Source organism: Gymnoscopelus braueri, assembly GCF_963280865.1.
Source record: "Gymnoscopelus braueri genome assembly, chromosome: 7".
NCBI lineage: Eukaryota > Metazoa > Chordata > Actinopteri > Myctophiformes > Myctophidae > Gymnoscopelus > Gymnoscopelus braueri.
The window spans coordinates 50,888,676-50,914,376 of NC_137608.1; the positions used below are offsets into that span (position 1 = coordinate 50,888,676).

General features: G+C 41.5%; 1 protein-coding gene across 1 annotated transcript in view; it reads left to right on the forward strand.

Annotated features, from left to right (window-relative positions):
* Positions 1–13,749, forward strand: part of abhd17b (abhydrolase domain containing 17B, depalmitoylase) — a gene marked incomplete at its 3' end in the record, with an annotated part of 42,235 nt that extends 28,486 nt beyond the window's left edge. Inside the window, exons 4-5 of the mRNA XM_080432371.1 lie at positions 5,864–6,043; positions 13,530–13,749. Coding sequence (XP_080288497.1) covers positions 5,864–6,043; positions 13,530–13,749 — 400 coding nt within the window. The remainder of the gene's footprint in view (positions 1–5,863; positions 6,044–13,529) is intronic.
* Between the last annotated feature and the right edge of the window lie 11,952 nt (positions 13,750–25,701).

Consider the following 25,701-nt stretch of genomic DNA (forward strand, 5'->3'; position numbering starts at 1 on the left):
ATTTGTACTTTACTTGAGTATTTCCAATTTCCAATACTTTTACTTCTACTCTAATACATCTCAGAGGCAATATTGTACTTTTACCCCACTACAATTATTTGAAAACTTTAGTTACTAGTTACTTTTCAGATATAAATTATGATATTATAAAACATACATTATAACCACTTTAGCCCTATTTTATACCTAGGCTATTTGAAAATAGCAGATCTACAAGCTCACAACGCGTCGCAACGCGAATGACGCGTTGTGAGCTTGTAGATCTTCAAATATTTTAGTACTTTTACTTTTGGTACTTTAAGTATATTTTGATGCCAATACTTTTGTACTTTTACTCAAGTACATTTTTAATTCCGGACTTTTACTTGTAACAGAGTATTTCTACATTGCAGTATTGGTACTTTTACTTAAGTAAAACATTTGAGTACTTTTTCCACCACTGTCCATTGGAACAACAGGTACTTTTCCCAATTTCCTGTAAAAAGAACAGTTTGGGACTTGTGTGTCCGGGTATGTCAGTCTGTATAGAGCTCTCGACTTTGTTTGGACCACAAGGTCATGGGTTCGATCCCGGGCACCGCCAACTCAGAGACAAAGATGTTTTGAGAGCCACTTGTCTAGCGGATTGTGAAAGGGGGGTAGAGTCCCACGCTCTGGCTGATAACGACAAGAAGTCCCTCCGACCTACTTACTTACTAACTTACAATACAGGGTCTTCCACCCCACAGTGACATCATGTAGTAGCAGGGATGTAAAGTACCAATAGCGGCTAAAAGTGTCGAGTCATACAAGAGGTGAAGCTGCTTGTAAGCTGTTTCCCCCAAATTTTTATCCCACGATTTTGTAACCCATTTTTTCACCCAGTGCCAATGCCTAAGCTTGTAATCCTGGGCGCTACTCTCCCTCTGCCAGCCTGGGGAGAGCCCAGAACTGAGCTCATGCCTCCTTCAATGCATGAGGAGTGAGCAGGCCGCTCCTTATCACCTGACAGGAGGGAGTTTCCCCAGTAGGACGTAGCGCATGGAAGGAACACGTTATTCCAACCAGTTCCTTTCCCCTCCATCAGGTGCCCCGGCTGACCAGGGGGAGGCAGTATAGAGACCAGGATTCTTGTAAGCTGTTGCATGTGATTGTCAAGAGAGAGCCCCCCCCCACCCCATCACACACACACACAAACAATATTTTTTAAGGTTGGGGTTACAAGCTCACAACGCGTTGCGGTGCGTTGTGAGCTTGTAGATCAGCTGTTTTTGTGGTCACTCATATCCTACCCTCTAGTTTTTTTTATGAAATTCCGCCTCTGGTTATAAGTAGTACTGGTGTGGATAATAAAAGCTTGTCTTTCCTCACTCAGTGCCTGACTCACTCACCCAGTGACTTGTGACATGTTTTCACTTCCTCTTGTCTGCAGGCCTCGCTTCAACTTGACACCGTGCTGTTATATTGCACATTTGCAAAGGTTCCCAGGCTGCGACCCCCCCCAAAATAATCATATTTGAGCTGGGGACCCCCCACCCTGATAAGCACTGGGAATTGTAGGCATTACATTTAGTTTGACTCGGTTCCACAGATAAATATTGTGAAAATAAAATAGCAGATCTACAAGATCAAAACGCGTTTCGAGCTTGCGGATCTGCTACCTTTGATGCTTTTGTGTGGTGCTGTTAGTGTGATCAAGTAGGGACGTTAATTTACGGAAAAAACACAAGCATTTAGAATAATGGAGATAAGAGGTTTCTTAGTTACTTATGGTCAGCTGACTTCTCCTCCTCCTTCAGTGAAACGGGTCACGTTCCCCCTAATCAGCTGTGGAATGTCTTCTTTACTTTACTTCTCTTCCTCTGTTGTTCTATTTTTCTCTCCTTTTCTCTTTCCTCTTAGTATTTCTCTTACTCCTGTCCTCCTTTTTGTTTAGACGTCTCTCTCTCTCTCTGTTTAACCAATTAACCCATTATCTGTGTTATTTTAAGATTTCTTTTGCTAGCAGATCTACAAGAAAAAAAAAATCTACAAGAAAAAAAATAGCAGATCTACAAGCTCATAGCGCAGCACCGAGTGCTGCGCTATGAGCTTGTAGATATGCTAATTTTTTTTTAAGCGTGAAACATGTGTGCAAATCTTTGAATTTGAAATTTACAGCGAACATTTTAAATTCCGTTCTGTGCTTCTGGGGGGTCCCTGGAACAGCATATTTTGAGATGGGGGTCCGCGGCCAAATACATATCATTTTGGGGGGTCCTTGACATGGAAAAGTTGGAGCACAACTCTTATAGCAACATACTGTTAGGATTTAGACAACACTTTTAGATATGTATTTGGCCGCGGACCCCCATCTCAAAATGTTTTGAGATGGGGGTCCGCTTACGTTGCTTTATACAATATACTGTAGCTAAAATAATAATGGGTTAACTCTCTCCTAGTTTTGTTCTCTCTCCTTTGTTCTGTTCTGTTCTCTCCTTTCCTTCACCCCCACCTCCCCTCCTCTCTTCATCTCTCCATCCTCATCTCCTGTCTTCTTTTTAGCGCTCAGGAAAGCAACCGAATTCACTGGACCGTGACTATGCTGCATATCTCTGTGTGTGTGTGTTTGAAAACCAAATTCAGTGGAGCTTGACTCCAGTTTATCATATCTCTCTGTGTGCACACACAGGCTGTCAGGCTGCCTACAGATTGCCATATTCAGCGGACCGTGACTCTGCTCACAACTGTATTTGGATGTGTGTACAGTACAGTACAGTACAGTACAGTACAGTACAGTACAGTACAGTACAGTACAGTACAGTACAGTACAGCAATGGTTCTCAAACCTTTTCATTCCAAGGACCCCTAAATTGATATATATATTTGGCCGCGGACCTCCCAATCTGAAAATGTTTTGTGCCAGGGACCCCCAGAAGAGAGGATTTTTGTTTAAAAGAAAACAAAATTGTTCAAAAAATGTCCCCAAAATTTTGATATTTTTAGAACATGTTCAAAAATAGCAGATGAGCTGTAGATCTGCTATTTTTTAATGGCTAAAGTATAAATTATGGTTAAAGTGGTTAAAATGATTGTGAGGCTATTAACACATTGTGTGCCAGAGGTTTATTAACCCATTAAGACCTGGAACTGTGTCATTTTTAGATTTGAGCTAAAAAGCATTATTTTACACTTTTTCAAAAATAGCAGATATACAAGCTCATAGCGCCGCGCTCCAAGTGCCGCGCTACGAGCTTGTAGATCTGCTATTTTTGAAAAATCTTGAAAATGTGTGCAAATCTTTGAATATAAATACTTTTAAAGCGAACATTTGTAACTCAAATCTTTGCTTCTGGGGGTCCCTGGAACAACATATTTTGATGGGGGTCCGCGGCCAAATTCATATCATTTTGGGGGTCCTTGACATGAAAAAGATTGAGCACCACTGATATAGAAACATACGTTTTTCAGAATACTGAGATTTAGGGAGACATGTAGAATCGGCTTCAGGTCTCAATGGGTTAAAATAGGGTACGTTCAGTGCCTGCATATCTTCCATCCACTTACGTTGATACGTTTCGTGCTGTAGAAGCCCCGACGCGGAAGTGCATGTAAACAAAGCGTGCGTGCGAGACGGCGGAGGGTCCCGACTAACGCCTGGAACAATAATATTTCTAACGCGATCCTCCATTGCAGAGTGATCGCCGATCGAAAACGGCTCGCTTCCACCACGTTGAAAAGAAATGGAGATATTAAGCTTTTAGTCAAGGAGTTAACATTGGAGCGGCCGACCGGAAGGATTTTTGACATGGATCCACATCCGGCCTCTCCTTCTCAGAGACTCCTTGGATGATCCCAAAGTTTCGTTAGAGCGCCCCCACGTGGGCCCCACGTATAAAAATGGGCCAAAAACGGTCCGGACCGTTTATGGCACACAATGTGTTAACTAACTTTGCTGAGGACCCCCCAAACCACCTCAAGAACCCCTTGGAGTCCCCGGACCCCATTTTGAGAACCAGTACAGTACAGTACAGTACAGTACAGTACAGTACAGTACAGTACAGTACAGTACAGTACAGTACAGTACAGTACAGTACAGTACATGTCTGAGTGCACATAAATCAACACAGTGAGTCCCAGTATGGTGACGTACAGCCAGTAATACTCTGTTAACACACAGACAGGTGAATACTCTGTTTATTTATGGATCAAAATGCACCGGACATGTCAGGATGCGTAGAGGATTGATTGATTGATGGATTGACGGTGTCTTGGTAGCTCAGTCGGTTAGAGATCTTGAGCCTTTGGACCACAAGTTTCCCTGTGGTCCTCCAGGGAAGCTGGACCCCCACTCTGCTCCCTGAGGAATTACGCTCCACCAAGTATAGATAGATAGATAGATAGATGCTTTATTGTCCTTGTAGAAATTAATTTTGTACCAAGCAGCCATCAGGATACAAAAAAAAAACACAAAACATAACATTAAATACACAATACATAGACAGATCATACAATACATTGACAATACTACACACCGCCTCTCTTACAGAGAGGAAAATAGAAAGGCTACCAGTCATAGTTCAAGAGGCATCACATTACATGTTATGCACAGAACTGAGATGGGGCCTGTTTGTTCAGGAGTCCTATACTTGTGGGGACAAATGATCTTGAAGCCCTAGCCTGCTGCCATACTCTCAAGTCGTACCCCAGCTATCTTGCTGGATACATTGATGACTTTATGAAGTTTGTTCTTATTAACCCTTTAAGACCTGAGGCGATTCTTTAAAAAAATCAAAATCCTAACAGTTTTTGGGAAAAAATCAAAAAAAAAAAAATCACGATTTTTCAAAAATAGCAGATCTACAAGCTCATAGCGCGGCACTCGGTGCCGCGCTATGAGCTTGTATATCTGCTATTTTTGAATAGCCAAAGACATCTAAAGTGACACAGATGCGTTCCAGGTATCAATGGGTTAACCAATGATAATGAGCCATACCAGGAAACAAAACAGAAAGTCAATGCACTCTCCGCGAACGATCTATGGAAGAGTACCATTACACTTTTCCCCCACGTTATACTGTCAGTCTGCGCATAAAATGCAGCCTCATTTCAGCCTATAAGTGGCTAATTACTGATCACCACCAACAAGGCCCTCAACAACCAGGCTCCTCGCTACCGCTCTGACCACAAGCTCCAAACGCTTCGTGCTTGTAGATCTGATACTTCTGATGCTTTTGTGTGACGCTGTAGTATGATCAAGTAGGGACATTAAAGGTAGGGTAAGTGATATTTTTTGGTTAAAACAAAAAGTATTTTGTTAAAAGGTTAAAATACTATATTCTGATAGTAATCATTGCTATAGACTGTTTTTTCAGTAACAGATGTCTCCCTGTCTCTCCAGCTTTTTAATAAACAGAAAATAAATTTTTCGGTAGGTGTCAAAATCTCAGCCAATCAGGAGAAAGTACCCATTTTTAAGCTTAATTTGTATAGTGTTCCAGTTCCAATTTTGTCTGCTCATTTCTTAGTGTCATCACTTCCAATTTCACTTGTTTAATCTATATCCTGATTGAGTTCTCTATCCTGGTTTGATAAAATTGGAAATGAAACTGAAACTGAAACGAAAATGCATTTTCTGTTTAATAAAGAGGTGGAGAGACATTGAGACTCCTAATACTGAACAAACACTCTATAGCAATGAGTACTATCAGAATATAGAGCTATTTAACAATTATTTTAACCAACGCAAATCACTTACCCTACCTTTAATTTATGAAAAAAAACACAAAAAGTCAAAATATGGAGATAAGAGGTTTTTTGCCTGACAGCAACAATGTATTATTATTATTATTATTATTATTATTAATTCAGTGTGTTTCCTTCCTTCCTTCCCTCCCCCATGCAGGTACGGCGTGCGTCCAGAGAACGTGATCGTGTACGGTCAGAGCATCGGCACGGTGCCCTCCGTTGACCTGGCGGCCCGCTACGAGGCGGCGGCCGTGGTGCTGCACTCCCCCCTCACCTCCGGCATGAGGGTGGCCTTCCCCGACACCAAGAAGACGTACTGCTTCGACGCCTTCCCCAAGTGAGTTGAGAGGAACAACACGCACCAGTGTTAACTCATTCGGCGCCAGAGGTTTATTTTAACAGGGTTACATCTAGTGCTGGCATTCCTAGCGTTTACACTGCGCTGTTTAGAGCTGTAGAATAGACGACGAGCAACCCGGATGTAAACAATGGATGCGTGTACTAGGGCTTTCACCAACTAGTCGACTAGTATAACCACTAGTCGACTTTGTTGGTACTAGTCGAATAGTTGAAAAAAAAAAAAAAAAAAAGTGTAATTTGTTTTAACACATTAACCGCCAAGAACGTAGTCCTACGGTCCGTTAAATCCAACTGTTAAGCGCCGAGACCGTAGCCCTACGGGCTGCGGTCTTTTCGCGCTAAAAATGTCCGGGTTCACTTTCGGATTTTTTTTTATCCACTTCCGTTTCCGGTTTGATGACCGGAAACGGAATTATTTGGGATCCGGTTTTGACGATCACGTCCGCTCCCATTCTACAGACGAAACTGAAACTCAATTCTCTTCCTGTAGTTTTTTAATCCGCTCTAACTACAACATGGATTAGAGCCCTGCACGGGCCGAGAATGTGGGCCCAAGCCCGGCCCTGGCCCATGGTATTCAGCCCGGCCCGGCCCGTGGCCCGATAGGTGGCGCAATTTTACAGTCCGAGCCCGGCCCTGGCCCGTGGTATGCGGCCCGGCCCGGCCCGTGGCCCGGTAGGTGACGCAATTTTACAGTCCGAGCCCGGCCCTGGCCCGTGGTATTCAGCCCGGCCCGGCCCGTGGCCCGATAGGTGACGCAATTTTACAGTCCGAGCCCGGCCCGAAGTCCGAGACCTTTTTATTTATTTATTTATTATTAATTAATTATTTTCTAGCGTGCGCGCAGCGCAGCTGCAGCTGCTGCTCTCGCGCTCTGATAAAAACAACCGCACAAGAAGTCAAGAACACACACACACTAAAAAGTACTTAGTAGTTGTAGTTTTATTAAACGTAACTATAGGCAGCAGCGTCAATTTGTACTACTTGACCAACATGTTATGCAATGTTCTATAATGTTCACAGAACATCACTGATCGTTCATGTCATATTACAAACTGCTGCTGTAAATGGGAGGCTTTGGTAAGCTGTTTGCTGCTAGGTCTTGACTCTTTTCATACAGGGAACAAATGACAAGCCTAGTAATTAAGGTTCAATGAGGGGTGAATCGTGAGCAAGCAGGTAAGGAGAGGTGGGCAACAGAACAGACGGAGCAATCGCATTCGTGCTCATATAACACACACACAGGCCAGCGTGCCCTTTGCGTGATCCAACCAGCAGGAACCCAAAAAAAAGGAATATATATGGCCTACCTTTTTTGAGGTCAACTGTGAAGAATGATATTGAAAAAAAAAATTATTCCAGTCTGTAACACACACAAACAAAAACTGTACTCCTCATTTTGAGTCCCATTGCAAAAAAAAATATTCCAGTCTGTAACACACACAAACAAAAACTGTACTCCTCATTTTGAGTCCCGAGCGCCATGAAGAAAAAGAATAGCATCCACAGTTGAAGGTTTAAGTCCCGTTCGCCTCTCCTCCAGTGTCCTCCCAGCACAGCTGAAGACGCGCTCGCTGCTGCTGCTGCTTGCAGGTATGCTCAGCACCTGGAGTTTTTAAAACAGTCACACAAGTCAAGGTTTAGCATCACATTATATTATTATTTTTTACACAAAGGCTGCACATCATAATTATTTAAATAGGCTACATTTACAAAACACATGACAAGATCAAATCAAATGCGTTCATTTCATAAACTTAACAAAGATCAAATAAACTTTAGGCCTACAATATATCACTATAGACCATATTCACACGGCGGCCATGTTTCTATGAAGTCAATGAAAGTAGCCACCCCGGGTGGCGGCACTTTCAATGTTAAATTCCAATATGGCCGCCGTGTGAATATGGTCTATAGACTATGATTTCAGAACAATTAGCTTTTGGGTGCGTTCTCACCTGGCGGGCGAGTCGTGACAGCAAAGGAAGGGTGTTCTGATGTTGACGCCACCAGCCCAACAAATCTCGGTCATCATCCATGCTGCGGTTAAGGTCGAGGTATATTTTGACCTCGTCCACGTCTGTGTTGTCCCCCGTGGTGACATTCTCCCACTCCGCTTCAAATTCATCCATTTGCCTTTTTTTAGCTGCTGGTGGCAGGGTGTCTGTGTCTGTCAAAGCTGCTGGCTCCTGCTGCTGCCCGTCCTCCTGCGTCACAACCGTTTTAAAGGTCTCTATCCAACGCTTTGCATCCTGCTGGATGGCATCTCTATCAATGGCAGAGAACATACGGAGCTGGCTGAATTTTGGCCATAAGAACATTGCCAGTTTATGCTGGGGCTGAATGTCAATCTTCTTCCCAATCCACTCCAAGTGGCGCTGGCGGATGGTGGCCTGATAAGGCATGTCTGTGCTTAATGGTTGGCAATGACGCTTCAGCCTCTCATGCCACAGCACAACCAGGTTCAACGTCGGGTATTTATCGCCTTCCATCTCCCGCTGAGCTTCATAGAAAGGGTAGAGAAAATTTACCAAAAAATCCACTACATCAGGCGACACATCAGCCATTTTGTGGCCATCTCCACGTCTCTCCAGCTTTTCCTTTAGTTCAACATAGACGTCCTTGATAGACTTTAGAGTGAGATATACAGTGCTAAAGCGGGTGTCTCCCATCTGTACAACAGTCTTGGTTAACTGGCTTGCTACCCCACTTTGTTTAACAAACCGGACAACTTTCTTGACTGCCAGCAACGTTACAGCAACCTCGGGGACTTTTACAGACAGCTCGTTGGTGTCCAAGGCATGTCTGAGGACTGTGTTGTAAACATGATCCTGGCAGTCCAAGCGCCGGTATTGGCTTAACGCTTTCTTGATATTAGAACCCTGATCCGTCACCCACACTACCTTACTCATCACAGAGGCATCAAATTTGAGACCTACAAGGTGCTTCTCCAATTCCCTGCAGATGTTTTCTCCTGTTTTGGAGTCCTCGAGGGGAAACATTGGTGTGGTGAGTACGGTACCCTTCAGTTCGAAATCTGACGTTATGTAGTGACATGTGATCGTCATATAACTAATCTTACGGTAGTCATCAGTCCACATGTCTGTGGTCATCCCCACTTGAATTTGAGACATGACCTCCTTTATCTCAGCAACAATTACATCTCTTTTTTCTGTTGCCTTCTCGTGGCATCTACGAGAGACAGTTGTGGGATCGGGTAGTAACTTTTCTGCAGACAGTCGGCCATAAGTTGCACCGGTGTTTATTAGTTCCTGGGCTAACTTTAGAAATCCTCCTCCCGCCACCGTTTGGAATGATCTTATGTCCTCGCAGCAGAATTCCACACACCTCTGGGTGATTTGGGATTTCGCATTAGCTGGCACTGGCTTAGGAAGAAAATCAGGCATTGATAATTGTCGGCTTGCGACAGCAGAATCATCACTGCTGCTGCTCGTCGTGCTCGCTGCTCCGCAGACATGTCGCCCTAAATGAGACGTGCCTGACGATTTACTGTTGTACGTAAGGAGCTGTTTACACTTTGTGCACTGTGCAAAACCAACTTGGTCGTTTGTTAGCGTAGTAATTAAATCAAACTGCTTCCAAACTTGAGATTTTCCTGCTGTATTTTTGATTGCTTGGAGCTCCCCACGAGCCAACTTTTCCTTAATCTTCTGCCTGTCCATCGTTCACAGTGTGTGTGGCTTTTGGTGTGTGTGTTTGTGTGTGTGTGTGTGTGTGCCGGTGTTGTTGTCACGTGACTAGCAGCGTGCTGTGCAGTGTGCAGCAGGCTGCGCTGCAGGCAGCGCAGTGTGAGACTCGCCTCGCACAACCATGATGACTAACTATACCGGGGTTTCGCGAGCGGCCGATCATGTTCAATTATCAATAATCTGCGCAAAATGTTCTGTGAGCCCGAGCCCGGCCCTGGGCCCGTTTGTCAAATACAGAATCAGTCCGAGCCCGGCCCTGGCCCGGCCCGCGGCCCGATAGGTGACGCAATTTTACAGTCCGAGCCCGGGCCTGGCCCGTGGTATTCAGCCCGAGCCCGGCCCTGGGCCCGTTGGTCAAATACAGAATAAGTCCGAGCCCGGGCCTGGCCCGTGGTATTCAGCCCGTGCCCGGCCCTGGGCCCGTGTGTCAAATGACAGAATCAGCCCAAGACCGGCCCGTTTTGGTGGGCCGGGCCGGGTGGTGGGCGGGCTCTGGCGGGCCTGCAGGACTCTAACATGGATGCCCCGTTTGACACGTGATTTTCACTGGGAGATACGTTGAGATGTCGCGGATGTAAACAGACCGTGTACGGCTCAATCTTAAGGATTTTAACAAGATCTATGGCGACATGAAAAAAACAAAAAAACAACAAAAACACCTTGGCACTGGTGAGTATATGAGATTAACCTCTGGCGGTCGATGTGTTAATGCCATAGTAATGGCCCATCTTACTATTATTATTATCCTCCTGACTTTATTTTTTATCAAAAGGGGGTCAAAAGTAGGCCCAATAAAAGCCTATTATTGGGCAATGGGGATCCTTGGAGACGCTGCTGTGGTGCTGTGCTGCTGTGCCAGAAGCGCTTCCCTTAAAACGCCATAAAAATAAGGGCAGGAGGATAATAATAATAGTAATATAGTAGTAGGATGGCATTAAAACAATGACCCCCCCCTAAAAAAAAAAAAAAAAAATGTAATTTTTTTTTAATGTTAATTTCGACTAGTCGACTAGTCGACTACTACTTGGTCAAATGAGTCGACTAGTAAAAATCATTAGTTGTGAATGCCCTAGCGTGTACGTCGGTGGATGGTCCTGGCTAACGCCTGGAACAATAACATCTCTCACGCGAGTCGTCATTGCGGAGTGATCGCGCATCGAAAATGGCTCCTTTTTTTCTCCACTGTAAAAAGTTAAGGAGATCTGGAGGTTTTTATCAAGGATTTTTTGGCACGGGGATTCATCTGTCCCTTCCATTTAAGAGGCTCCGTGGGTGATTCCAAAGTTGCACTAGCCCGCCCCTTGTGGAGAAAAAAAAAGAAAAAAGGAAGAAAATAGCCTCACGGAGATCTCCGGTTATGGCACTCAACGTGCGTCTTTGCAAAACCCGGAGATTCACGGTTTTGGCACCCAATGTGTTCATTTCGTACGACGAAAAATGTTCATCGACTACCTTTTTGTCACTGACGAAAACCAAATCAAAACTAAAGCTATGATGACTAAAACTAAGACTAAATATATTGACAAACTAGACTATGGTTTGGTTGCACTCGGGTGTTGCGCTCTGAAAATAGCAGCAAGCTCACAAGCGCGACGCATTGTGACTTGTGAGCTTGTAGATCGGCTTTTTTCAGCATGCAACCAAGTGTAAAATCATTACGAATCCTGAAGTCATTGCGATGCCATCAAGGCCTGCCAAAATAATTTGTTGTCGACAAAAGTTGTCAGTAGGATACAACAGCAGTGACAACACAGAAATGTGTGTGGGGAGGAATTAATTGGCAAAATGACTTAATTGGAGAGAAAAAGGGGTAAAAAGCAACAAAATAAATAAATGCACACACACACACACACACACACACACACACACACACACACACACACACACACACACTTGTCTACTGAATAGACTTACTGCCATCTCCACACAGTTATTCAAATACAGCAAGTGTGTATTTAAGACACGTGCTTTGCATTGCACAGGTGGAAGTGACCACATGTATATGCACGAGCACACACACACGCACACGCACACACACACACACACACACACACACACACACACACACACACACACACACACACACACACACACACACACACACACACACACACACACACACACACACACACACGGACACACATGAGGTTGGGTCACATGCTCAAAGCTCCCTCTGGTGGCCACCCCTCTCAGCATTTTATTTGTGACAAACAGGAGAACGTCTGTCCTTCTACTTTAAACAACATTATTACTCTGCCTGACCCACAAGTATATGTGTGTCTTGTGAGTACAAATACCAGTACAAAATGTGTTCTCTGACTAACATTCAAAATCCTTTTTTCCCCCAACCATTTCGAACCTTTATGTCTAACCTCATGTACGTACCTCCTATTTGTTTATCGTTGCTGTCAGGCGTTGCTGTTCGATTTTTCTCCTTGCCTTTCCTCTCTCTGCCTCCACTTCCTAAAAACTACGAATGAAGCGCACATAAAAGATTTATTTGAAATGCAATAAAACCACAGGGCTACAGCAGTTTGACACAATAAAGTCCTAAGACTTATTTCCATTGTGGTTCCTCTCACAAAAATACATTACAATACAAAACAAATGACCTTCTATGCCCTGCCAAGGCAGAGTGCAGTAACTACGAAAAGAAAAATCACTGAAAAATGGGTTTAAAAGTGATTCAACTGGTCAGCCAAATGAGATATCGGCATATAAGTGATATTACACAAATTTTACATCTGTTCTTGAGGTAATTGTTTATCCCCCCAAATCACAAAGGCTAATTTGACCTTTGGGATACACAAATAAGTCGGTGTGTCCAAAAACGTAGTTACTGCTCTTTACCTTGGCAGGGCAAATGATCCCCTGCCAACTTTTATTTTAAAAAATAGGAAGGCTCACATTTGCTACGCTGGCTCTGGTGAAAAAATTGTCAACTTCCCTTATTACCTGAGTAAAAAAGATTCTTTAAAGATATGGGGACCTCGCTAGCCTCTCTCCAGGTACTGTCCGTAGAGCTCCTGGTAAACGGTTAGTAAACGCCCCCCCCCCCCCCTTCCGTAAATCTCATTTGCATTTGATTTCACTCCTGAAATGAAATACAAATGAGAGGGAGCGTTTACCAGGCTAGGACCTTGCCATATAAGAGGTCCTCATGCTTGACAATAAAGATGATTCTGCTTGTGATTATGAACCCCACAAGGTTATTATAGTTAACTCAAACTAACAAAATAACGAAAACTAAAATTGGAAAAACATTTTTGTTAACTGAAATAAATAAAAACGAAAAATAAATAAACGATAACTAACTGAAACTGTATTGTGTGTTTACAAAACTAACACAACACAAATTGGAATTATTGACAATATGCCCTTCGTTTTCGGTTTTTGACAATTTATAAACTTTTTGGGATGATATGAAATCTTATTTATTTTGCTGTACCAGCTTTATACCAGCTGTCGGCACCACCGTTTTTATTACACAATAGCCTAGAGTTACTCTGGCACTTTTCAAATAACCTGACAAATAACCCAACATTTTAAACACTAAAACTAATGAAAACTAACTAAAACAATTAGCATTTTCCAAAAATAAAAACAAATAAAAACTAGCTAATCTGCTCTAGAAACCAATTAAAACTAACTGAATTGGAAAATAAAATGTCAGAACTAACTAAAACTAAACTAAAACTAAAAATCCAAAACCATTATAACCCTTACCTCTCTCTCTCTTCCCCCCCATCGCAGCATCGACAAGATCTCCAAGGTGACCAGCCCGGTGCTGGTGATCCACGGCACGGAGGACGAGGTGATCGACTTCTCCCACGGCCTGGCACTGTACGAGCGCTGCCAGCGGCCCGTGGAGCCGCTGTGGGTGGAGGGGGCGGGGCACAACGACGTGGAGCTCTACGGACAGTACCTGGAGAGACTCAAACAGTTCGTGGCCCACGAGCTGGTCAACTTGTAAAGAGGGGGGGGGGGGGTCCAGGGGGGGTCAGGGGGGGTCGGAGTCTCTCTCTTAACGGACAGTACCTTTGGAGAGACTCTATGAACAGGGCGGGGCAGGGTTTAGCTCTGGTCGCTAATGCGTTAATCCGTCAAGACGGGGAACACATCTGTGTAATTTTTTTGATTTATTTGGGCTATTCAAAAATAGCAGATCTACAAGCTCATAGCGCGGCACCGAGTGCCGCGCTATGAGCTTGTAGATCTGCTATTTTTGAAAATTCGTGAAAATGTGTGCAAATCTTTGAAGCGAACATTTTTTTACCCCAATCTTTGCTTCTGGAGGTTTTCCTGGAACATTTTTTTTTAAGATGGGGGTCCGTGGCTAAATAATACACATCATTCTGGGGGTCCTTGACATGAAAAAAGTTTGAGAACCACTTAAACCACTGATTTAACTGATCTAACATACTGTTAGGATTTAGAAAACACCCCCAGAAGCAAAGATTTGAGTTACCAATGTTCGCTGTAAAAAATATATATATATTCAAAGATTTGCTTAAAAGATCAAGATTTTTTTTTTTAAATAGCAGATCTACAAGCTCGTAGCTTTGAGCTTGTAGATCTGCTATTTTTTGAATAGCCAAAGAAATCCTAAAATGACACAGATGCGTTCCCGGATTGAATGGATTAAACCCCAGCATCGGTATAGTGGGGTTAAGCTTTCGCAGAAAATAGCAGATCGACAAGCTCTCACAATGCTCACGTTGTTTGAGCTTGTCGATCTGCTATTTTCAGCGAAAAGCTTAACCCCACAATAAACCGAAAACGGATAATACACTAGCATAGAGCTCAGAGGGACTCCGATCAACCATATAGGGTTTAAGTGGTTAAATGTGACTGTACGTGTTTGTTTTTTTTCTCTCATTGACCCGGTTGTACGCTGTCTACGCTTCAGTTAAATAATAATAAGAATATCGTTGCTGTCGGGGCAGAAACCTCTTATCTCCATATTCTAACTGGTTGTGTTTTTTTTTGTAAATTAACTCATTCACTGCCAGAGTAAATAGATAAATAAATCATCCACTGCCAGCGATTTTTCGTTTATCTTACCTTTTCAAGTAGTCACAGAATATTTATCTCCTGTATGATCGATCCCCTGATCGTAGTTAAACACGGAGGGTTTCACTGTGCTTCCACAAAAAAAAATATATATGTCATTGTGACCCCTGCGTTCGCTTGTTATAGGCCGTTGAATATAGCATGTCTCGTCCAAAATGCAGAGTAAATCCAGGGAGGCGAGAGAGAGAGACGTTTTTCCAAATCGTTTAACAAGGAAGTGAATGGAGGAGGAAATCTTGTGATCACGTGATCTCGTGGATCTGTGTGTCTGAGGATGGAATGGTCACTCAGGTGTTACAGAAGAGCGCCATCTGGTGGAACAACACCGAAAACCAACCACTCTGGTGGCAGAGAATGAGTTAACGCCCCCTACTTGATCATACTACAACTACAGCGTCACACAAAAGCATCAAAGGTTGCAGATCTACAAGCTCGCGACACGTTTTGAGCTTGTAGATCTGCGACTCTTTGACGCTTTTGAATTTGAATCCCTAAAAGTCACAGTTTTTTTGGACGTATGAGGTTTCCACCAGACAGAGACCATTAGAACTGCGACCTGGAGTTGCGTAAAAAAGCGGTTTTAAAACCTGTGGAGATGGAGGATGTCATTTTTTTTTCATTTTCTTTTGTCATCAATGTGCTTTACAATGATGTTACATCATGGAGGAGATGGATGGAGCTATGATTCTGTGCAACATGTTTTAAAAATGTTGGGACTACCTCCAAACAGACCAGGCCCCACACGTCACCCCCCCCCCCCCCCCCCACCTCTGTGATCTTGGGTGCGGACCACTGGTTTGGTGTGTGCTATTTTTTGTGTTATGTGTTATGTGTGTATGTGTGTTGTTTTTTCCCTGCCTTTGAGAGGCACACCGGCCCATCATGACTCTTTAGTTGAGTTCCTCTTGACCAAGTCTGAGGTTTTTGGGGAACCAGTGTCTGACTGTAAACTGGACCGGATCACTGGACGGACAGAATGGAACTGGACTGTCTCCTACCCAGTTCTCACAGACTTTTTTTCGGTATCAGAGCGGGCCCACTTGAAAATTGGTTCTAGTGGTCAGATGTTTATTTTAATTATTAATCAATCGATTATGTTCCGTCTTGGATCAATGGAACTTAACGTAGTATACTTTAAGTTAATATTTATCGGTATCACAATGATAGGGTTCAAGGTTTTTATATATATATATATATATATATATTAATGTTTTATCATTATAATCTTAATGTTTTACAAATTATTTGGGGGCCCACTTGCAATACCCTCATGGCCTCAATACCCTCGTGGTCCCCGGCCCACAGGTTTGGGAATCGCTGATGTACTGTGGTCTACATGTTTTTGTTTTGTTTTTTTAAAGGGGTTTTGGCCGGACTTTACACATGATTTTATTACCTTCCAGCAAACATTTTCATAAATACTTTATGCTTTCAATCGCTAGTTTAAAGGTTTCATGACGTTCAGTTTTACCACACATTAAAAGTCTTTGTCATGGTCCTTCAAACGTGTATAGAAAGTTTTAACAAAAAATTCCACTCCATTGATCCATGGCAGGTGTTTTTCTCTCACATTTCTAAAGCCTTTTCAACTGCAATGAAAAAAGAAATCTTTGCCTGCGGGTGTCGTTGGTGAGGGATTTTGCCTGTCAATCATCGCCTCTGCTCCGCCCCCCCCCAAAGGAAAGTATAGGGGAGGGGAGGGGCGAGGAGGAGAGTGGGCGGGATTAATCGGCTGTGACCTCACTGCCGAAGGGCCAAGCTCAGATTACTTTTCAGCCTAATTATTCAGAAAACCCCAGACCACAGAAAATCCACTGAATGTTCAAAGTTCAGATTTTTTGGGTGTAATTGAGGTCATAAAACTCCCAAAAAAACATTAAAAAAGTGAAAATGAATGTCATAGAACCTTTAAAGTCTTTTTTCAATCATCATGATATGCTTTTGGTAAATTATGGTCCCATTAATTTTATAATGAATGATTAAGTAGGGTATGTTTCTAGATCTTCTGCCTTTCCAGCCAATAGCAGTCGTTTCCGGTTTGCTTTTCGCGACCGGAAATTCCAAGGTGGTGGATTTGACCAATGGGTGACCGGTCACCGTTCCCTTCGTCCATATTTTTTACAGTCTATGTGCCACACACACACACACACACACGCACACACACACACACACACGCACACGCACACGCACACGCACATGCACACACGTCTTCAAAGCTGTTTTATGCTGTAGCTGCATTTTTCTTTTTGTATTATGTTGATTTTTTTTCTTTTTGCTTTGTCTTAAAATAAATAGAAAAGGTACAATCGTCAGTTTGTTCTAATAATGCAAGATGGGGCTCAGAGACGTCAACACATGTGTTTTTAATGTACGTTTATAAAGTGACTCTATAGGTTTAAAAGTTGTCAGATATGTCTGTGACCGCAGGTTGTGAAGCAGTATGTTTTATGTGTGAGAAAGATCATGGCATGCATGAAGAGTTTAGCTGAGTCTGTTGTTAGATAATATGGTCTTGAAATTAGACAAGATTGAATTTGATTGATCATGTGGGGAAACCCCTGGGGATCCCGACCAGTGGTGTAAAGTAAGTACATTTACTCAAGTACTGTACTTTTTTAGGTACTTTTACTTTACTAGAGTATTTCCAAGTGTCTATACTTTTACTTCTGCTCCACTACATCTCAGAGGCAAATATTGTACTTTTACTCCACTACAATTATTTGAAAACATTAGTTACTTGTTACTTTGTAGATATAAATTATTACATTATAAAACATACATTAACCACTTTAGCCCTATTTTATATCAAGGCCATTTGAAAATAACCGCATTGCGACGCGTTGTGAGCTTGTAGATCGGCTATTTTCAAACATTTTAGTACTTTTACTTTTGGTACTTGAATTCCGGACTTTTACTTGTACAGTAACAGAGTACCTCTACATTGCCGTATTGATACTTTTACTTCAGTAAAACATGTCAGTACTTTTTAAACCACTGATCCCGACCCACAGGTTGAGAACCACTGACTTTACTACACCTTTTAACGATTTCCATCACAGATACAATTGTAACCTTTTTTTTTTCTTTTCATGTTTTCTGTTCAGTTTTGCACATTATTGTTCTTGTTGTCTTATCTCCATGGCGTCTCAATGCGATGCCTGGTATATTCTGGGTCCATTATGGTTCCGTTTGAATTGCCTTTCTAAATGCTGAGTAAAGTGAAAACAAAGCATTAAGCCACTCACTCTTTGTACCGCACCGCCTCCATTGAGGCACTTATCAAAGCCCTCCGACAAGCTAAATGTCAAAGTGCTACTGCTGTATGGCCACCTAATGGACTGTTAAAAGGATCCCTGGCTAGTGAGCCTTTATAGGCCCTAATACATTATAATTGCCCTCTATAACTCAAATTAAAACACCGTAAATATTGTATTTATTTTAGAAATAGTTCATGTTTTACTCAAGCGGGGCAACGCTCGTCGCAGGTTGATGATGTCATTTGCCCATGTGTGGTCTAGCCCTATGGAACTTATGGAAGGCATGTGCTAATCAAAAAAACAACTTAATACTGGTACTAAAGGTTAAAATGAACATAAAAACTATATTTTAAATATGTTTTATTTGCACATGCATGCCTTACGTTGAAGGGCTGGAACACACATGGGATAATGTCAACCTCCGACGGGCATTGTCCCTCTTGAGTAAAAGATGAACTGTTTCTAAAATAAATGAAATATTTACGGTCCTTTAAAAAAATATATTTGGGTTATAGAGGGCAATTATAATGCATTAAGGCATACTTGACTTATTAGCCAGCGATTCTTTTAAAAACCACTGTTTTACAACACAGATCAAATCAACACACATCATGTCAATGTTATATGGTTGTCAGTCACAATCATGACATTTTAGTTGAGCTATGGGGTGTGTTGAGATATATAGCACTGAGCGCACCGTCCAATACAGACTGATACGTGAGTGCGCTCCCGGTGCGCATTTCCGAACGCACCCATAATGATCCAGCTGCAGTTGGTACAGTTGCTCTAGTCCAGTGGTTTTCAACCTTTTTCATGCCAAGGACCCCTAAATTGATCTACATTTGGCCCCGGAACCCCATTTGAAAATGTTTTGTGCCAGGGACCCCCAGAAGCAAAGATATCAGTTCATTTTCGCTTTAAAAAATATATAAATATTCAAAGATGTGCACACTTTTTCAAGGTTTTTCAAAAGTAGCAGATCTACAAGCTCATAGCACTCGATGCCGCGCTATGAGCTTGTAGATCTGCTATTTTTGAATAGCCAAAGCCAAGTGGTTAAAAATGATTGTGACGCTATGTTAACTAATTTCTCTGGGGACCCCCTGGTGCTCCCTCAAGGACCACTGGTGGTCCCCGGACCACCGGTTGAAAACCACTGCTCTAGTCTAAACCACTTGTCCGCCGCCTTTTTTAAGTTCACTTTAACTCCCAAGAGCGTACGGATGTAACCAAATGGACCATGTTGGTTACATCCGTATATACGCTCCCGGAGTTACAGACCAATAAGGGTCCGTTTTGGTTCCCAACTATTTAGCTGGGGACCCCCCTTGGAACCCCCCTCCCTCAATGACCACATGGGGGTCCCCAGACCCTCACGTTGAGAACCAGTACTCTTAACTTGTATATGAGATTCTGCCAGGTGAGCCCTGGGCAGCGTGCCAGTGCTGTGCCCAAACCAGTCATGTTGTTGAAGGTCACTCTGGTCACACTATTCTGTGACACGTCTTATTTTTTATAATGTTGTTGTTTTTGTTACGTCATCATGTTTCATTACAGAAGGAAATGAAATGTATTAACAATATTGATTATATAGTTATAATAAAATATGGTTATAGATAATAAAATAAATTGTATTTGAGAAGTAACTCTGTGATGTCTTGCCTTATTCTGACCATGTTAACCATGAAAATGAATACTGTTGTCCATTCAGCTACTGTATAACATAATAGCAGCCACAGCAAGCAAAAAGCTAAATATTGTGAAAATAGCCGATCTACAAGCTCACACAACGCCTCACAAGATGTGACAAGATGTGAACTTGTGAGGCTGGTTCTTTGTGCAAATTATTTAACGATTTTTGAAGATTCTTGCAACAAAATAAAAACATTAAATAGACAATGATGGTGAGCCCAGAATAGGGAGGTAAAAGTGCCAGGGAGAAGAAGTGTAGTAGAATATAGTAGAATATTTAGTAGTCGTAGTAGAATATTTAGACCCAATAACCCACTTAATGTTGCTCATGTAAGTTAATCGAATACTTGAAAAGCTGTTTAAAAAAATAATTTGTATATTTTTTTATATTTGTCTTATATATCAACAAATCAACACAACATTCTAGCAGATTTTCTTTCTGCTATTTTCACTATTTTCTATAATCAATTGTAATCGAGGCAACAGTTGGAAATAGAATACTTGTGATATTGATTTGAAGTCAGCGCCCAGCACTATATGGGTCATATCCATATCGCCCAGTGCTGTGTGTACTATATCAACATTGTGTGAAAGAAGATCTTTATAGATTAGATTACTGCCTCTTGTCTCATGTGAGTGAATGGAGAAAGAGAAGAGTGCTTTTACAGCACGACTTGAGATAATGGAAGAGCTTTGTTGAGGGAGTAAAAAACCTGATAAGTATAGACTCCAAACAACATGTACTGTAATGGCTACAAAGATGACATTTACTGTATGCATGCCTGTCGGGCAGAAAACGTTTTTTCCCCCCGTAAATGTTTTATTATACCTTTTTTAATACCCTACTTTATTATCCTAGAAAATATATATTTTTTATTCCATTGTCCTATAACTCAATATAGCAGTGTACGGTACGTAAGTCATGTCGTTCTGTTGCATAATGATTGTTCTGTAACAATGAAAACGAGACAATAGGCCCTGGAGTGGTGCTGATGGGAGCCCGACCGTTCTTATAACGATGGCAGAGAGATACGTTCGTCGAGATCCTCCTGACAAACAGAGTGTTCTACTGTTCACTTTGCAAAAAGCTTGGAGTTCAGCCAGAGGAGCGTATAATAGACTAGTATTTACTATCAGCAACCGTGTCATTGCAGTATATATACGTCTCTGTCGGAGTGGAAAAACCTCACATGTGTCAAAAACTGTCGCTTTCCAGGATTTAAATTCAAAAGCATCAAAAGTAGCAGATCGACAAGCTCGCTTCGCAAAACACGTTTCGAGCTTGTAGATCTGCTACTTTTGATGCTATTGTGTGACGCTGTTGTACGATCAAGTAGGGCGTTAATTGACGAAAAAACACAAACAGTTAGAATATTAGACCCACCAGAAAAAACGCGATTATGTGATTATGCGATTATAATTATGCGGGGGTCACTTTTTTTCAAAAAGGGCACATCGCATCACATCGCATCGCATTGTATAATATGCATATCGCACCGCATAATATGCAGAAATATGCACTGCATATTTCTACATATTATGCGGTGCGATTTCGTGACTTCGCGCAATTTCACTGCATAAAATCACATAAAATCCCTGCATATTTCGCAACTTTCCATATATTTCGCAAATTCCCGCAATTTCACCGCATAAAATCACATAAAACCCCCGCATATTTCATAGCATAATCAAGGATTTTTGCCTGCTTTATAAGAGGTTTCTGAGATAAGAGGTTTCTGTACTGTATGTATGTATGTATGCCTCTCTCTCTCCTGACTGTGAGCCAGTCAGAAGCACATGGAGCATGGAGGAGAGAGAGCTAACAGACCTCATGGGGCCTCCGTTCCGTTCCGTCCGCCACGGACTCTAACCCTGTGGGTTTGTCATGTGTTTGCTCTCATGTGTAAAGAAAACCTCTACGTTGAAAAAGGCTTTTCATATACAAGTATAGGTTGTTGGCTATCTATAAACTCCAGGAATATCTGTATGTACAGCACTGTATATGTGTATACTGTGTGTAGCCTATTTATGTACAGGTATGTGTGTGTGTGTGTGTGTGTGTGTGTGTGTGTGTGTGTGTGTGTGTGTGTGTGTGTGTGTGTGTGTGTGTGTGTGTGTGTGTGTGTGTGTGTGTGTGTGTGTGTGTGTGTGTGTGTGTGTGTGTGTAGGTATGTCTTTATGTATGTATGCGTGTATGCATGTAGGTATGTATAAATGTGTATGTGTAGATGTCGTATAATTATATCGAGCACCGCTTCCCCCAATTGACTTCACACTTTTTTTTGTTTTTATTTAGTTTAGCCAGATATTTTTACCCGCTTTTTCTCCCCTATTTAGTCGTTATGCCAATTAATTCCTCCACCACACACATTTCTGTGTTGTCACTGCTGTTGTATCCTATACTGACTCATCTTAGCCTGATTATCAGCCTGAAGCTGCGTGGAGCTTCAGGCTGACATTGGCTGCAGTGTCCGCGATTACCAGGGGGAGGGGATTCAAATTTCCCTAAACCAATCACAAGAGATCCACGGATCCGCCTACATCTGACGTCATCGCACGGCTTGTTTTAGCAGATGTTCGCTAGCATAGATATATATAAAGGCTAGATGGCTCAAGGGGACGGCGCAAGCGTAGCTCAACCGCGGCCATCTTGAAACAGTCATTCATAACATTATGTCTATGGTGCATATACTTTGAAATAACCATAGCGTGCTCAATTTTCATCCGATTTTCAAACGGTTTGGTCAGTGTAAACACCAAAGATGTAGTTATGATACTGCATACTTATAATTATAATCATGTTTTTTTACTTTTTATTTTATTTTATAATTTTATAATTTTATTACATCTTTGGTGTTTACAAAACACCAAACCGTTTGAAAATCAGATGAAAATTGAGCACGCTATGGTTATTTTAAAGTATATGCACCATAGACATAATGTTATGAATGACTGTTTCAAGATGGCCGCCATGTGGCAACGTCGTACTCCATTGGCCAGCAGCGTGGGTGAGTCATCTAGCCTTTATATATATCTATGTTCGCTAGTCGTTAGACCACTCCCACCTCCGACTCTGATTTGGCTAGACGAGGAGCCCCCACCGGGGGGACGTAGAGCCTTCGTTCAACTCCTCCCGCCCTATATTCCCCGCTGACAGGTGCCCCCCCCCCCCCCCCCCAGCCCGTAGGAGTACGTACTGTACCAATGACAATTATCACCCTCCTCCCCCGGACCGGCTCCCCTTCCCCGAACATGGGCCAGTTGTGTTGGTGTATAGATGCCCTACAAAGCCGGTCGCACCAAACAATGACGGAAACATGTTGGTCGACTGCCCTTTTTTCACTGATGAAAACAAAACAAAAACTAAATAAAAAGTATAGCTATGTGATGACTAAAACTATGACTAAATATAATGATAATTGCGTCAACAAACAAAAACTAGATTAAACTGTTAGGGAGGGTCTAGTGCATGGGTTTTCAACTGGTGGTCCGTGAAGGTATTGCACGTGGTCCCTAACCATGCATTTAGTTATGTAGGAAAGTGAAGATTTGTATTTTATTTTATCGACCACTTAGCAGTGAATTACCTGGTGACGTATAATGACGCGTCAATGTTGTCAGTTACTGGGAAGTCGGATGTGAAGTATACTTCCACAGAAATGGGAATTAGAATCTCAAGGGAAACTGTACCGGATTGCCTGGTTGAGTCACCATTATTAGGAAATGTGCCCATAATCAATGGCATGTGTCTGCTCGTTCATACATAAGTTGCAATGAATCAGTTAAGATGAGTTTTTTTTGCTCTGGACCGACTAGTATACCTCAGTTAAATAATAACCTTGGACCTCGAATTAACACATTTAATTAAGCCCTTAAAGGGATACTTCACTTTCACATAAAATAAACATTAAAAAAAAATATTTAAAAAAAATGAAAGAAGTTATGGCAAAATAAAGGCCCCCTCACACATTAGTAGGACACTCTAATGCGTGAGGGGGCCATGAATTTTCCATTACTTTTTTCATTTATTTTTAATATATTTTTTAAATGTTTATTTTATGTGAAAGTGAAGTATCCCTTTAACAGTCATTATTTAATTTCAAGCTTTCACCCCTCCCAGTCACTGATTATGAACCAGGGACCACCAGTCCCTGGTTCATAATCAGTTGAAACCCCCTGGTCTAGTGGACAAGAGATCCAGAGTAAGACAGTCCATTCTATGCTTGGCTGCCCGTGGGTGTCACCGGCCGCGCTCCGGAAATAGATCGGCTATTTTTGGCACACAGCTAAGTGTGCAGTAAATCAGGCATTATGACGCCATCAAGGACGACTCAATTTCAGATGAATTTCAGATGACTAAAATGTGACTAAAATGTGACTAAAATGTGACTAAAACTAAATGTAACTTTTCTGTAAAAATGTACACTGAGGGAGAGGGAAGCCCGATGTGTCAATAAGGGCGTGGCACTTCTTGTCATTAAGCCTGTAGTCCAGATATCTGCCCCTCAGCTTGGTCTTTATGTCAAGGACCCCCACATTGACACTGATGTATTTGGCTGCTGAACCCCATTTGAAAATATGTTTGTGCCAGAGACACCCCTATGAGTGTAGATTGGACAAGATTTGTCAAAAATAGCAGATCTACAAACTCACAACAAAACTAGAAAATGTGCTCCTCGGAGCACAAGTCTCCGCCAGCAGACTATAGCAATTATATTATCATAGCAATAACTAATGAGATACAGTAGAGTAAAAGATATATACTGTAGTTAAATAAAAAGGTGTATGTTAAAGAAATATTTATTAAAAAAGAAATGATTTAAAAATCATATTTTGTCTTCTAATGTTTAAAAAAATGTTTAAAAAAATGTTTAAAAAAATGTTTAAAAAAAGATAGGATGAAAAAAAGAGATCCAAAAAATTATTTATTTATGTATTTCTTACAAAAATGTATATACTATGACGCATCTGATATATATCAATTATATTATAATAGCAATAACTAATGAGATACAGTAGGGTAAAATATATATCTTTTAGTTAAACAAAAAGTTCTAATACTTGTCTTCCAATGTTAAAAATAAAATAAGATGAAAAAAGAGATTAAAAAAAGATTAATATATTTACGTAATATTTACGTATTCCTTAAAATAGAACAGACAATAATATTAATTGTCAGAAATGTATTACTATATTACAAAAATATATATATACTATGACGCATCTTCTGAATGGTTTTCTGGTAATATCTTAATAACAGTCGTCTGTAATGTTGTTTCATTATTGTAATTGTTCGGTCCGACTTTATTATAAAAAATGTGTGTTGTAGACGTTAACTTCTGAAATATGTCTTTGAATGCAGACAGATCTTTGTCTCTTCTTTGTATCATAGAATCCGCGTCGTAACCTAATAATCTTTCAGCTGTGTCATTGAAACAGATGACCCACTGCTTGTCTGTATAATCAGTAATTAAGACCTTCAAAAGAAATCGATAAATATAGTTTTTAACCTCTTTGCATTTCTTACAATAAAAATCCTGTGTTTCAGTTATTTTTGTGTTACAATTCGGACACGATTTATAAAAACAGCCATCTGATTGAATGTCAAGAATTGTACTCACCACGCTGTAATAATTACTCCATTTTATATTTTCTTCTTGTGGAAATTTCATTTCTTTCAATGTTCGCGTTTTGAAAAATATATCAGACGATGCTTTAGTTAAATTCTCTATGTCCAGGACTTTACTTCTGGTGTCATACCATGTCTTCAACAAGTATGCCTCTTTTATATTTGGGTCGACGATAATGATAGAGTTGGACGATACAGATAAAGATATCTCGTTAAAATCTCGTTAAAATATGCAAGTATGATCTGATATTCAGCATGGCGATAGTTAGGGTGG